The sequence below is a fragment of the Callorhinus ursinus genome, unplaced genomic scaffold (genome assembly GCF_003265705.2).
Source record: "Callorhinus ursinus isolate GAN/ISIS: 27379988/994484 unplaced genomic scaffold, GSC_fseal_2.0 scaffold4, whole genome shotgun sequence".
Lineage (NCBI taxonomy): Eukaryota > Metazoa > Chordata > Mammalia > Carnivora > Otariidae > Callorhinus > Callorhinus ursinus.
The window spans coordinates 32,210,813-32,226,631 of record NW_027397066.1 but is presented as its reverse complement, the minus strand read 5'-3'; the positions used below and the strand labels follow the sequence as shown (position 1 = coordinate 32,226,631).

Here is a 15,819-nt window from a genome sequence, read left to right as displayed (position 1 = left end):
TACTGTGAAATGCTGGTAGATCATGCTACCATGTAGGGGCTCTTAGAGTGGAAAGGCTTGGATTTAGGAAAGTGAGTTATTTAAAAGGAAAAAAAGCAGAGCCACAAGTCATAACCAACTCTGAGAGAGGCAGCTATATATTCAGCTAAAGGACCTAAGATATATAATTAACCTGAATCTCCTCAGGCCCATTTTACACAATTAATAAATGACTCAGAAGAGAATCAATATTCATGTTAAATACAAAGATCACCTATAAAATCATGTATATGTGACAAATACCTGACACAAAATAATCATGCTTTGACAAATTATTTTCTTATATGTCAAGTGTCAAATGTTCTGGGGCCTGTAAGTTAACTGCTAGGGTGTTCCTATAGATGAAGTGGGATACAAAAAAAATGCCTAACTGAAGTCAAATAGTCAATTTATATGGTGAAAGTTGATTTTTGTAATATTTTGTTTAGTTTTTCAAATGGATCAATGGCATTACCTTTTGGCTGAAGCACCAAAAATATAAATATTAAAGATAGACATATATGTGAAAAAAATTGAAATAATTACGTGTCCTTAATTGAAAGGCACTTTCTCAAGTATTCTGTGGGCACTCTTATCTCTAGAGTTTAATTCTTCCTTAGCAATAAATTATAATTTTTTGGCTACCTGGGTATAATTAAGCCTACCAGTTTCACCATTTACCAGCATGATGTTATAATAATTGAAAAGAATTGATCTGGTTCTTCTTGTGTGTTCAGAAGGCAGATGCTAATGACCACAGATTCGGGGAATCAAAGAGTCTGAACCAAGGTAAAACAAGGAACAAACACCCTCTCACCATATACCCTGAGGCAAATATAACTCACAGTGCATACCTAGACTAAATTGGTGTTTGGAGAGTGAAAGATTAGAATTAAGAATGTAGATATATTCTGACCAAATAGTCACCAAATGTTTCAGTCCACCCACTAACGTGTTGATATGCACATGAGCTATTCCATGTCCAAAGGTACAATTTGCTAGTAATGTCCTGGTGTTCAAAGGCACAGGCTGACCTTAGAGCAACCAGTCTATGTGGCCTGGTAATTCTTAGTAGACAGTGAAGAGGGATCTTATAGTTTAGCTAGTTACAGAGCTTGACCAGGGGAGCTTTACTACTATACAATTTCCCTTGCAATATCAGCAAAATCTGAGGCAGTAAAACATACATTTATGTAAAGCATCTCAAATAGTGAGCAGTATTTCCAGCTACAACCTACCCAGCACAGGAATCTTTCGAGATGTCTGACGATTATAAATAAGCAAATTTCCTTTAACAGTTCCAACAGCCAGGAAACTTCCAATTTTTGACCAAAGAAGGAAAGACATTTGATCCCTGTAACATTAAGATATAAATCACTAAAAAATTCAGTCATAATCTCCAGATAGTTCTTTTAAAAAGTATTTCATGAATAACTTTAATATCTACTTAGAAACTGAAGTACAAAATTAGAACTTAATGCTTTAGGACAAAGACTAAGGGCTAAAGACATTTTGGAGATGCTATAAAATGATCTTACGGTCAGTTAGACCTAAAATACGTATGTAATGAATAGAAACTCTACTTCAGTCGTGATGGAACCTCAAATTTCATAAAATGACTCATTATGAGATAGTTTAGTCTAATGATAGTTGTAAATGTGGAAAAATTAAAAATTAATGGATGATGACACCATATGCTTTAAAAAAGAAGTAGGGTCTGGGGTGCCTGGGTGGCTTAGTCAGTTAAGCGTCTGACTCTTAATTTTGGCTCAGGTCATGATCTCAGGGTTGTGAGATTGAGCCCCGCATCAGGCTCCACACTGGGCCATGGAGCCTGCTTAAGATTCTCTCTCTCTCCCTCTCCCTCAGCCTCCCCACCTTAAAAATTTTTTTTTTTAATTTTAAAAGTAGGGTCCTATAACATATTAAATTGGAAAAACCATTGGGAATTCACCACCTTAATTAAATAGGACATATCTTTTCTAGCTCTGTCACTTTTTAAAGTTTTTATTTAAATTCCAATTAGTTGGGGCACCCGGGTGGCTCCATCGGTTAAGCAACGAAAGGGACATGTTTAATAGGTAAAATGATTTGGAAAGACCTCAAACTTAATGGCAAAGTAGATTTGATATATCACATTATATAACTGGTATGTTCTGCTTCAGTAACGTGAGAATTTAAAACTACATAAGGGGGGGCACCTGGGTGGCTCAGTCGGTTAAGTGGTTAAGCGTCTGCCTTCAGCTCAGGGTCCTGGGATCAAGTCCTGCATTGGGCTCCCTACCCAGTAGGGAGGCTGCTTCTCCCTCTCCCTCTGCCTCTCCCCCCTGCTCATGCTCTTTCTCTCTTTCTCTCAAATAAATAAAATCTTAAAAAAAATAAATTCCAATTAGCTAAAACATACAGTATAATATTAGTCTCAGGTGTGCAATATAGTAATTGAGCACTTCATACATTACCTGGTGCTCATTAGGACAACTGCACTCCTTAATCCCCATCACCTCTCTCACCTATCCTTCCCCCTCGCCCCCCCCCCCCCCCCCCCCCCCCCCGTCACCTCCCCTCTCCCGTCACCTCCCCTCCGGTAACCATCAGTTTGTTCTCTACAGTTATTTTTTTTTAAGTATTTTTATTTATTTATTTGAGAGAGAGTGAAAGCGAGAGAAATCACAGGGAGATGGAGAAGCAGACTCCCGGCTGAGCAGAGAGCCTGACGCTGTGCTTGATCCCAGGACCCTGGGATCATGACCTGAGTGGAAGGCAGACACTTAACCGACCGAGCCACCCAGGCACCCCTGTTCTCTATAGTTAAAAGTGTTTCTGGGCACCTGGGTGGCTCAGTTGGTTAAGCAACTGCCTTCGGCTCAGGTCACGATCCTGGATCAAGTCCCGCATCGGGCTCCCTGCTCGGCAGGGACTCTGCTTCGCCCTATAACCCTCGCCCCCCTCATGTGCTCTCTCTCAAATAAATAAATAAAATCTTTTAAAAAAAAAAGTTTCTTCGTTTGCCTTTTTCTCTTTTGCTTATTTGTTTTGTTTCTTGAATACCACATAAGAATAAAATCATATGGTATTTGTCTTCCACTGGTTGACTTATTTCATTTAGCATTATACTCTCTGGCTCGATTGATGTTGCAAATCGAAAGATTTCTTTCTTTTTTATGGCTAATAGTCCATTGTATATATGTGTGTATATATCTATGTGTGTATATACATATAGATATACACATATGTACACACACACACACACACACACACACACACACACAGCGCATCTTTATCCACTCATCAGTCAATGGGACACTTGGGCTGTTTCCATAATTTGGCTATTGTAGATAATGCTTCTATAAACATCGGGGTGCATGTATCCCTTTGAATTAGTATTTTTGTATTCTCTGGGTAAATACCTCGAGTGGTACAACTGAAGGATTGTAGGGTAGTTCTATTTTTTACTTTTTGAAGAACCTCCATACTGTTTTCCAGAGTGGCTGCACCAGTTTGCATTTCTACCAACAGTACAAGAGGGTTCCCCTTTCTCCACAACTGCACCAATACCTACTGCTTCTTTGTTTTTGATTTTAGCTATTCTGACAGGCGTGAGGTCATTATAGTTTTGATTTGCATTTCCCTGATAAGTGATGTGAGCATCTTTTCATATGTCTACTGGCCATCTGTATTTCTTCTGCTCATTTTTAAATTGGATAATTCATTTTTTGGGTGTTGAGTTTTGTAAGTTCTTCATATATTTTGGATACTAACCCTTTACTGGATATGTCATTTGCAAATATCTTCTCCCATTCTGTAGGTTGCCTTTTAGTTTTGTTGACTGTTTCCCTCCCTGTGCAAAAGCTTGTTATTTTGATGTAGTCCCAAGAGTTTACTTTTGATTTTGTTTGCCTTCCCTCAGGAGACATACCTAGAAAGAAGCTGCAAAGGCCGATGTCAAAGAAGTTATTGCCTGTGTTCTCTTCTAGGATTTTTATGTTTTCAGGTTTCACATTTAGGTCTTTAATTCATTTTGAATTTATTTTTGTGTCTGGTGTAAGAAAATGGTCCAGTTTCATTCTTCTGCATGTTGCTATCCACTTTTCCCCACACCATTTGTTGAAGAGCCTGTCTTTTTTCCATTGGATATTCTTTCCTGCTTTGTTGAAGATTAATTGATCATAAAATTGTAGGTTCATTTCTGGGTTTTCAATTCTGTTCCACTGATTATGTGCCTATTTTTGTGCCAGTACTATACTGTTTTGCTCACTACAGCTTTATAATATAACTTGAAGTCTGGAATTGTGATGCCTCCAGCTTTGCTTTTATTTTTAAGGTTGTTTTGGCTATTTGGGGTCTTTCGTGGTTCCATACAAATTTTAGGATTGTTCATTCTAGTTCTGTGAAAAATGCTGTTGGTATTTTGATAGGGATTGCATTAAATGTGTAGATTGCTTTGGGTAGTATGGACATTTTAACAATATTTGTTCTTCTAATCCATGAGCATGGAATGTCTTTCCATTTCTTTGTGTCGTCTTCTTCAATTTCTTTCATCAGTGCTTTATAGTTTCCAGAGTACAGGTCTTTCACATCTTTAGTTAGATTTATTCCTAGGTATCTTATGGTTTTTTGGTGCAATTTTAAGTGGGCTTGATTTCTTAATTTCTCCTTCTGCTGCTTCATTATTGGTGTAAAGAAATGTAATTTCTGTATATTGATTTTGTATCCTGTGACTTTACTGAATTCCTGTATCAGTTCTAGCAGTTTTTTGGTGGAGTCTTTTGGGTTTTCTATATATAGTATCATGTCATCTGCAAATAGTGGAACTTTTCCTTTTTCCTTGCCGATTTGGTTGCCTTTTATTTCTTTTTGTTGTCTGACTGCTGTGGCTAGGACTTCCAGTATGATGAATAAAAGTGGTGGGAGTGGACATCCTTGTCTCATTCCTAACTTTAGGGGAAAAGCTTTCAGTTTCAGGTGGTGTTAGCTGTGGGTTTTTCATATATGGCCTTTGTTATGTTGAGGTAGGTTCCCTCTAAACCTACTTTTAAGGGGTTTTATCATGAATGGATACTATACTTTATTGAATGCTTTTTCTGTGTCTATTGAAACAATCATATGGTTCCTATCCTTTATTAATGTGGTGTATCACATTGACTGATTTGCAAATATTGAACCCCTACTGCAACCCAGGAAAAAGTCCTGCCTGATTGTGGTTAATGATTTTTTTTTTCTTTAAGTAGGCTCCATGCCCAACATGGGGCTTGAACTCATGACCCTGAGACTGAGTTGCATGCTTTACTGGCAGAGCCAGCCAAGCACCCTATGGTGAATGATTTTTTTAGTGTATTGTCGGATCGGGTTTGCTAGTATTTTATGGAGAATTTCTGCATCCATGTTCATTAAGGATATTGGCCTATAATTCTTTTTATCTGGTTTTGGTACCAGGGTAATGCTGGCCTCATTGAATGAATTTGGAAGTTTTCTTTCCTTTTCTATTTTTTGGAACAGTTTGAGAAGAACAGACACTAACTCTTCTTTAAATGTTTTGTAGAATTCGCCCGTGAAGCCATTTCGTTCTGGACTTTTGTATGTTGGGAATTTTGATTATGGACTCAATTTCTTTGCTGGTTATTGGTCTGTTCAAGTTTTCTACTTCTTCCTGTTTCAGTTTCGGTAATTTATTTGTTTCTAGGAATTTAACCATTTCTTTCAGGTTGTCCCATTTGTTGGCATATAGTTTTTCATAATATTCTCTTGTAATTGTATTTCTGGGTGTTGGTTGTTATTTCTTCTCTCTTATTTGTGATTTTGTTTATTTAGGTCCTTTCTCTTTTCTTTTTGATAACTGGCTGGAGGCTTATATTATTGATTTTTTTCACAGAACCAGCTCCTAATTTCATTGATCTGTTCTATCGTTTTTTAAGTTTCCAAATCATTTATTTTTGCTCTAATCTTTATTATTTCCTTCCTTCTGTTGGCTTCAACCTTCATTTGTTGTTCTTTTTCTAGCGCCTTTAGGTGTACGGTTAGGTTGTTTATTTCAGATTTTTCTTGCTTCTTGAGGTAAGCCTGTATTGCTATATGTTTCCCTCTAAGGACTGCTTATGCTGCATCCCAAAGGTTTTGGACTGTTGTGTTTCCATTTTCATTTGTTTCCATGTATTTTTTAATTTCTTCCTTTATTTTCTGGTTGACCCATTCATTGCTTAGTAGCACGTTATTTAACCTCCATGTATTTGTGGTCTTTCCAGATTTTTTCTTGTGGTTGACTTCTAGTTTCATAGCATTGTGGTCAGAAAAGGTGCATAGTATGACTTCAATCTTCTATTTGTTAAGGCCTGTTTTGTGTCCTAATACGTGGTCTATTCTGAAGAATGTTCCATATGCACTTGAAACAATGTGTTTCTGGGGTGCCTGGGTGGTTCAGTCAGTTAAGCATTTGACTCTTGATTTCGGCTCCGGTCATGATCTCAGGGTTGTGAGACTGAGCCCTGTGTTGGGCTCAAATGCTGAGCATGGGGTCTGTTTAAGATTCTTTCTCAAAAAAAAAAAAGCAAATGAAAGAATATGTATTCTGCTGTTTTAGGATGGAATGTTCTGAATATATCTGTTAAGTCCATCTGGTCCACTATGTCATCAAGGCCATTGTTTCCTTGTTGATTTTCTGTTTAGATGATCTGTCCATTGATGTAAGTGGGGTGTTAAGGTCCCCTACTATTACTGTGTTATTGATTAGTTCCTTTATGTTTGTTATTGTTTTATATATTTGGGTGCTCCCATGCTGGGTATATAAATATTTAAAATTGTTATATCTTCTTGTCCCTTTTATTATACAGTCTCCTTCTTTGTCTTCGTGTTAAAGTCTAGTTTGTCCAATGTAAGTATTGCTACTCCGGCTTTCCTTTGACATACATTTGCATGATGCTTCTCCATCCTCCTCACTTGCAATCTGCAGGTGTCTTTAGGTCTAAAATGAGTCTCTTGTAGGCAGCACATAGATGGGTCTTGTTTTTTTATCCATTCTGACAGCCTATTTTTTTATTTAGTCCATTTACATTCAAAGTAATTACTGACAGATATGTATTTATTGCCATTTTATTACTTGTTTTGTGGTTGTTCCTGGAGATTTTCTCTGGCCCTCTCTTGTCTTTCTCTCTTTCATGGTTTGCTGATTTTCTTTAGTGATATATTTGGATTTCTTTCTCCTATTCTTTGCACGTTTATTAGCCATGTTTGAGATATTACCATTAGGTTTGTATATAACCTCTTCTGTAAATAGCAGTCTATATTAAGTTGATGGTCGATTCAATTTGAACCCATTCTTTTCTCCTCTCCACTCCCCACATTTTAGGTACATCTTATTTATATCCTTTTTTTGTGTGAGTTCCTTGATTTTTTACAGAAATAGTCTATAAAATTGTGCTTCCTCCTTTATACTGTCACTTTTGGTTGCTCCTTTGCACTCAAAGAGTCCCTTTTAATATTTCTTGCAGGGCTGGTTTAGTGGTCATGAACTCCTTTAGTTTGTTTGGGAAATCTCTCCTTCTGTTCTGAATGATATCCTTGCTGGATGGAGCATTCTTGGCTGCAGATTTTTCCTATCCAGCACTTTGAAGATACCATGTCACTCCCTTCTGGTTTGCTAAATTTCTGTTGAAAAGTCTCCTGCTAGCCTTACGGGTTCTCCCTTGTAAATTAGTGACCTCTTTTGCTGCTTTGAATACTTTTTATTACTATATTTTGCAAATATAATTACAATATGTCTTGGTGTGGGCCCGTTTTGTTGCTTTTGATAGGAATTCTCTGTGCCTCCTGGATCTTGATGTCTGTTTCCTACTCCAGATTAGGAAAGTTTTTAGCTATTATTTCCTCAAAAAATTTTTCTGCCCCCTTTTCTCTCTTTTCTTCTTCTGGGACTCTTATAATAGGAATGTTATTACATTTAATAAAGTCACTGTTTCCCTCAGTCTATTCTCGTGTTGCATAATTCTTCTTTCTTTTGTTCAGCTTCATTGCTTTCCATTACTTTGTCTTCTAAGTCATTCATTCATTCCTTTGGGTCTTTCAGCCTGCTGTTCATTGCATCAAGCATGTTTCTGATCTTGTTTATTGCACTCTTCATCTCTGATTCTTTTTTAACTCTTTTATCTCTTTGGTGTCTCACTGATGTCTTCCATTTTTTTCTCAAGCACAGTGGAGTATCCTTATGATTGTTGCTTTAAATTCTCCACCAGGCATGTTACTTATATCTATTTCACTTAGATCTCTGGCTGTCATCTTATTTTGTTCATTTGGGATAAATTCTTTTGTCTTCTCATTTTTTCTAAGTCTCTGCCTTCTTTTGTGTGTTAGAAAAGCCAGTCTGTCTCCTGCTCCTGAATGTAATGGCCTTATGAAGAGGTCATGTGGTGCCCAGGGCCTGGTGCTCTAGGGAGTGCCCCCAATGTGTGTTGCATGCACTCTGCTATTGTGTTTTGGCTGCTCTATATCCTTCAGGCCAGTCATCTGCAGAGGCTCTCCTTGCCTGCTGTGTGCAGTGTTTGGTCCCTGACCTGAATGTGCTGAGTTTTAACTAGGTGTGCTTTGGTCTGATTGTGAAATGAGATGTGTCACCACCTCCACCAGAACTGAGGCCCTGCAGCACTCTCTGGTTGGGAGACATGGTATGGGCAGGGGTTTGTGCTGATCTTCCGGGGGCAGGGGGGAATGAGGTAAGCATGACTGAGAAAAGCAGTTCCACCAAAGCGCAGGGAGTGCTTAGTATAAGCAAGTTAGGCAGCCAGTACCCATGCTGCACTGCTTCTGCAGGTGGCTCTGTGTTTATGCTGAGGGGTAGGAGAAATGGTGCTGACCTACTCCTTTGTTCCTGGAGAGGTATCTCTGTGAATACTATCTCTCAGGGACATGCTCCAGCAAGAGCAAATAATTTCCCCATTTTGTGCCCTGGGCTCTCTTCAGATGTTGTTTCCATGCTGTACATCCCAGGTTGTTTCCCCACCTTCTCTCTAGGAGTGAGGCAGGGCCTTCCAGGATCTATCCTAGCCAAGCCCACTGACACTGAAAACTCCAGGCTTTAAGCCCCACTGGTCACAAGAATTCATAAAATTCAGCCCCTCTCATTTTCCACACCAAAGGCTTTGAGAAAATGTTCTACTTCTGTGTTCCCCTGTGTGTTCCTCTCTCTGTTGCCCTTCTCCGTGGCCATGGCTCCTTCCTCTCTACAGCAGCCAGGAGCCGTTTCTTCACCATGCCTCCACACTTTTTACCTTCTTCATCGTGGCCTCTTCTCTCCCTTTAGTTGTGGAGTCTGTTCTGTCAGTCTTCTGGTTGATTTCTGGGGTGTTTAGGATTTGATAGTTAATGAGTTGTATTCGTGAGATGAAGTAAGCCTGGGGTTCTCCTACTCCATGGCCATCTTCCTGTCTCTTCCTGTCTCTGTCACTATTAAGATTAGCTCACTCAGAAAGTGGTAGAAAGCACATTTACCTACCACCAGTTCTTAAGTACATTCTAAGACCTACTGGTTGAACTTCCATACAATTCCCTACTGAATGACATCAGGACTCCTGGGAAAGTAGCTCATCCTATGTATCAAGGAAAGAAATCACAATGGGTGTAGAAAAGTGGTTCTGAAAATGCAATCCCAGGACCAACAGCATCACTTAGGAACTTTAGAAATGCCAGTTCTCTGGTCCCAGCCCAGGCCTACGGAATGAAAAACTCTGGGGGTGGCGCCCAGCTATCTGTATTTTAATAGGTACTTTGATACAGCTAAAGTTTGAGAACCACTGATAGACCATTTACTGTTTACAGAAAGCAACACTGCTTTCAAGAATGCTGATATACGGAAGACCAAAATTCACTTAAAGTATATGGAAAGTCAGTTGTAACAATAGGTGAATATAATAAAATGTTTAGTTAGAAAATTACTTCTAATAAGTACTAATATCCCAGGCTGCTGGGTTTCATCTATTAAGTGTATGTTTTTAAAAGATCAATATGCTTGTTTCTCTATCTGTTTAAGCAGGTGTGACAGCTATGAGAATATGCCTCTTAGATCTCTAGCTATGGAATGTGTAACTGATGAAGGGCCCCACTGGAATCCATCACCTTGACATGCTAGGGCCATGCCTTCCCATAGGCTGCTCCCAGACAGTAACTGAGTGGGCAGGGATACTATTGATGCCCATTCCTGGGAGACATAGGATTCCACTGATGGGTAACTTTGGCTTAAAGTCTCCTCAGAGGCCTAGCTGAACTTAGAATTGGGCTGCAGTATAAGATGCTTCTACCCAATGTTTCTTCCTTCCCTATCCCCTTTACAAGGGTCAGACATGCACTGTGGCTCTTCTAACCTGCCCCTCTATGTTTCCTCACTGGCATTTCCTGTAGTAAATCTCACACACTCAATCCTATCTGGAATTGCTTTTCAGAAAACATGAATAGAAAGAATTGTGAGCACCAGAGAAAGGAGGAACCACATGAGAAGCACAAGGTCTGATCAGCAACAGTGGTCACATTTAATAAGAGTAGTTTGACAAGAGTCCATTCAATAGTTTACCATCACTAACAGTCACATAACAACCAACTAGAAAAAGAGTTAAACAGTACGTTCCAAGAAGATCAAGTAGCCAAATATCCTCAAAAGAAAGAGCCAGCTGAACAGACTCCATCTTTCTTTTCTTCAGAGATAAGGCCTCTAGAAGGCCCTACAAATTACAGTAAGATACTATGGCACACATAAGTTCCCAGTAATGCCAGCAGATCAGGACAATATATAGTAATTACATGTATTTTTGACCAAGTTAAACTTAAAGAATATATTATTTAGGGAAATGCACGTGGCTATAAAAAAAAAAAATGCAACCTATGTGAAAGGCACAGGTTTAAAAAAGTCTTGCTGAGGGCTCCTGGGTGGCTTAGTTGGTTAAGCGACTGCCTTCGGCTCAGGTCATGATCCTGGAGTCCTGGGATCGAGTCCCACATTGGGCTCCCTGCTAAGCAGGGAGTCTGCTTCTCCCTCTGACCCTCCCCCCTCTCATGTGCTCTCTCTCATTCTTGCTCTCTCAAGTAAATAAAATCTTTAAAAAATAAAAAAATAAAAATAAATAAAAAAAGTCTTGCTGATATGACAACTGAAGGTCAATTAGAAAAGAGGCTGAGTAGGATGACTAGAATTCAGGTCTGAATGGCCTTGGGAGAAATAACCATGTCCAGTAATCCAACCACAAATCAACTGTTTGATAAATGCGATGCTGTATTTTGAGTTTTCTCTGGAAAGATAGCTGTACCCCAAGGACATAACTCCTATAAGCCTAGGTAGGATCAGGGGAAGTACCACTATAATTCTAAGAAGTTATAAAAATACACTTAGTAAAAATTAATAAATTCAATCCATTGTGTTAACATAATAATTTAAGATAGTTAAGTGACATTGTAGTAAGTTTTGCAATGATTATATTTGAATATGTTTTGTGTATTATTTAAGATGTTCGAAATGCTCAAAAGAATAAATTCCAATTAAATTTGTAAATGGAATTTAAATTTTTCAAGGAAATGTTTGCAAAATGAATATATTTAAGAAAAACTGATATTCAAAATTGTGTTTAAGTATCTTAGTGTAATAGACTGACCTCTAAATAAAAAACAAATAGTAGTGGGTATACTTTTGTATATACAAAAGCCCTTTAAATATTAAATATTAATATAAACTAACATTTAATTGGTTCTGCCTTGATAATTACAATAACACCCACCATTCACTGAATTCTTAATTTCATGCCTGGCCATGACACACAATTAAATGTCACAACAACTCTTGAGATGATGTGAGGAAATGGATCTGTGGGAAGACAGACAGCAGAGGCAGACATATACCAGTCTGAAACACCTTGGATTAATTATGCATTTTTCTCCAGGTGAGAACATGTTCTCACTGTGCTGAACTTGGTTCAAGAACCAATACTTGATGTTTAAAAATATTCTCTTGAATTGAAGAACAGAGTATGTAAAATCTTTTTAAAAAGTGATGCATACCCAAAGTGTAAAAGGACAGAGCAAGAAATGAAGGTTCTCAAACCTATCAAGATTTTATGATGGGTGGACAATAATCCCCTGTGAATGCATGCTTCATGTGTCAATTTGGAGGGTTAAGGAAAACGACACTAAGGTTACCTTTCATCCTGTTCTGCATGGCCACCTTGCTTCCTCTGGGTTGTTACTCCTTGGCAAACTGGAAATTTATAGTCTAATCTTACAATATGTGTGTGGCCTATCTGCAGGTCACATGATACCATGAGGCAGATATTATTATTACACACATCCCATATACAAGAAGAAACTGAGGTTTAGAGAGAGGTAAAGCAACTCGTTCAAGGTTGAACTGCCAAGTTTTAGTTGTAAATAAATTTTTCTATTCCATATGTTAAAGTGGTTTCTACTTTAGCAGAGATCTGTAATTTATTGTTTGCCCAGTATATTTTCCATTTGGGAACTGTACCACCCTTGATCCGACTCTTCACTTACTGGGATTTTCAATCCCATGGCCCTGCCTACCCTATTCAGAGACCTTCTGAGTAACTGAGCAGACACTGGTGATGTGATGGGGATATGCTCTTCTCTTGGTGTAACTTGCTGTGAAGAATGACATAAGCCAAGAGTTGGCAGCAGCCATGGAGAGAGTCTGACTTAGAATAAAGTCAATACAGAGAAAGGAAGAGCTCAGAGATGGAAAGAGAGTCTTGACTGCATCACTAGAACCCCTAGATCCAGCAATGCCTGAGGCCAAGCCCATTTCTGGATTTTTCCAGATGTTTTGTCTCATCTTTGGACATTTTAGTCTGTTCCACTGAAAGCAACTTTTTAAGAAGCCACTGATAGTTTACAATCATAACAATTTTATTCTAATTAATTGGGTAAAATCAATAGGATTATATGTAATGATAAAAAAAGAAACTTTCTTTCAGAGGAAAATGACTCACAAATGCATCTTTATAATGATAGCAGTTAAGTATTGTTAGTGTCAAACCTACAAATAACCATATTTGTAAGTGAAGATTTAAAATAAAAAAGTTATTCTTACCTCATACCACTGTCTAATTGGCTGGTTTTATTTGTGTTGGCATCCCATAGATAAATGCAACTAGATTTGTCAGCAATCACTGCTAGGATATCTCCATCTTTATCCCAATCCATAGCAACACAGTTACTTTTAAAAAAGAGAGCAAAATATCACTACACGTTTTCTTAAAGTAGGGAAAAGAAATTTAAATATCTATTTGTAATTTTTATCTACAATAGGACCAATCTATTTTGAGTAGGTCATAAACTTTCTAAAGTGAGAAATACAATTCACTATTGACTGCTTAGAAAATATTAAATTTTCTTTTTTTTAGAGAGAGAGTGTGCAAGATGGGAGTGGGGGAGGGGCAAAGGGAGAGAATTTTTTTTATGTTATGTTAATCACCATGCATTACATCATTAGTTTTTGATGTAGTGTTCCATGATTCATTGTTTGCATATAACATCCAGTGCTCCATTCAGTACGTGCCTTCTTTAATACCCATCACCAGGCTTACCCATCCCCCTAGCCCCCCTCCCCTCTAGAACCCTCAGTTTGTTTCTCAGAGTCCATAGTCTTTCATGGTTCAGGGAGAGAATCTTAAGCAGACTCTGTGCTCAGCGGATGTGGGGCTCCATCCCACAACCCTGAGATCATGACCTGAGCTGAAACCAAGAGGCGGATGCTTAACCAACTGAGTCATCCAGGTGCCCCACTAAGTTAAATTTTTTATTGTTGTTGAGGGGATGGGAAAAACTTAAATTCTATTTTACGTACCATTTATATATACTACATTAAATATAATCACACCTAATAAGTTAGCAGATTTTCTTAGATACTATTAAGATCCTGGCCTTTGGTAAAACAAACTCATCAAGCACCTCTACAAAGGAATCACATTTGGAATCAAGGGGTAATTTGTATGACCAAGTGCTGAAAGGTTATTTCAGATTTACAGAGAGAAAAAGCAGGTACAGATAAAAAATGAAGTTATATCCAGATAAATTGTGTATAAAACAGATCATGGTTGGGTAGATGTGGGATTGCAAATAATGGAAAAACTAGATTTTGGAAGTGGTAAGAAATGTTATTTTCATTTTGTATCATAATAGAATAAGAGTGATGCAATTAAAATGACAAAACAGTTATAAATAGGAAATGCTTTTTAAATATGTTATTGCTCAAAATTATTTCAAAGTATTTATTATAAATCAAAAGCTTCCTTGAGGATTAACTTTTTCTTCTCTGATCCTATGTTTCATTTTGAGACTCTGTTCTGGGATATCAGCTAAGCCATACTCAGAATTACAGTTAAGACAATTGGGAGTTACTCTGGTCATTTTATTTTTCAAAATGCTAAAATATGTTTTGGGATCTTAATTTTCTCTAGTATTTTCAGAGATTTGGGAAGTATGAAAGAGGGAAGCTTTCAAATTTTTTATAAAATCATCTAACAATTAAAGACAATACATACGGTATTTTATTTATCTAGAGATCCTCTATCAGTTGAATTCAGCTACGATAAATACAGCAAAAGAATTCAGAGGTTAAAAAATAGTACGCCTCCCCCCAAAATATATATATATGGCCTTTGTGTAAACAAAATAGAGGTCACAGAGATGATGCAAAAAACCTCATATAATTTACTCAAAGAAGTTCTTTACTAAGTGCCTTCTTATTTTTGGACATAATTACAACTATCTTGACATCTGTTTCCCAAAATATAGAAAACAATTAATAAAGCAATGGGAAATGCCAAAACGGTGGCATCAGGTAAGTGGGGCACAGCAGGAGGTGGGAAAGGCTGTTAGAGACTAAAAGAAGACAATCTGATTTGCAAAGATGGTGGCAATAAACTACAGAAAGCAGACATGAATTTAAAAAGCATGGCAGCATAAGACCATTTAGGTGAGGGACTACTTATCTTAATAACGATTGAGACTATCAATAAAATAACTAATAAAGGTAATGATTACACAGAATCATTAAAAATGCTTATGTTATGGGGCGCCTGGATGGCGCAGTTGGTTAAGCATCTGACTCTTGGTTTCGGCTCAGGTTGTGATCTCAGGGTCCTCGGATGGAGCCCCAAGTTGGTGCAGAGTCTGCTTGAGACTGTCTCCCTCTGCCCCTGCACATGTGCTCGTGCTCTCTCTAAAATAAATAAATAAATCTTTAAAAAAATGCTTAAGTTATGTTTTGTGTAATCTAGAATGATTTCCTGGAAATGGATAGGCTTTGTCCTGTAAAAAGTACCAAGGTGTGGGAGGCGGAGCAAGATGGCGGAGGAGTAGGAGACCTAGATTTCGTCTGGTCTCAGGAATTCAGCTGAATAGGGATCAAACCATTCTGAACACCTACGAACTCAACAGGAGACTGAAGAAGAGAGTAGCAACAACTCTCTGAACAGAAAAGTGACCACTTTCTGGAAGGTAGGACGTGCGGAGAAGTGAATCCGAGGCGATATTCGGGAGGATAGACGGCGGGGGAGGGGCCTCCGCCGGCCGCTTCTGGCAAGTGCTAGAGCCGCGGAGCACAAAATCGGACCTTTTAGAAGTTGGCTCCGTGGAGGGACGTCGCTGCAGTGGCTAAGCGGGGGGTGGAATCCTCCCGGGACAGTGTGGTCTCAGGACCCTCGGGGTCACAGAGAGACCGGGGGTGCCTGAGTGCGCCAGAGCTCCCAGGTATCGGAGCGGGGAAGCCGGCTGCAGAGACGGAGCAGAGTCGCGGGCTCTCAGCTCGGGGTTGCCATA

The 15,819-nt window shown here is 38.5% G+C and overlaps 1 protein-coding gene across 5 annotated transcripts in view; it reads right to left on the bottom strand.

Moving 5' to 3' along the window:
- The window catches only part of WDR19 (WD repeat domain 19), a 135,078-nt gene that overhangs the window by 90,500 nt on the left and 28,759 nt on the right, over positions 1 to 15,819 (bottom strand). For 4 of the 5 annotated variants that reach the window (XR_003211248.2, XM_073891545.1, XM_025887014.2 and 1 more), the window contains exons 4-5: positions 13,088 to 13,213; positions 1,257 to 1,372 (exon numbers count right to left, since the gene is read on the bottom strand). Coding sequence is in view for 3 of the 5 variants with exons in the window: in XM_025887014.2 (XP_025742799.1) it covers positions 1,257 to 1,372; positions 13,088 to 13,213 (242 nt within the window). In the remaining 2 variants the exon portion in view is untranslated. Of the gene's footprint in view, positions 1 to 1,256; positions 1,373 to 13,087; positions 13,214 to 15,819 lie in introns of those variants that run through there. The other variant, XM_073891546.1, reaches the window with a different exon arrangement.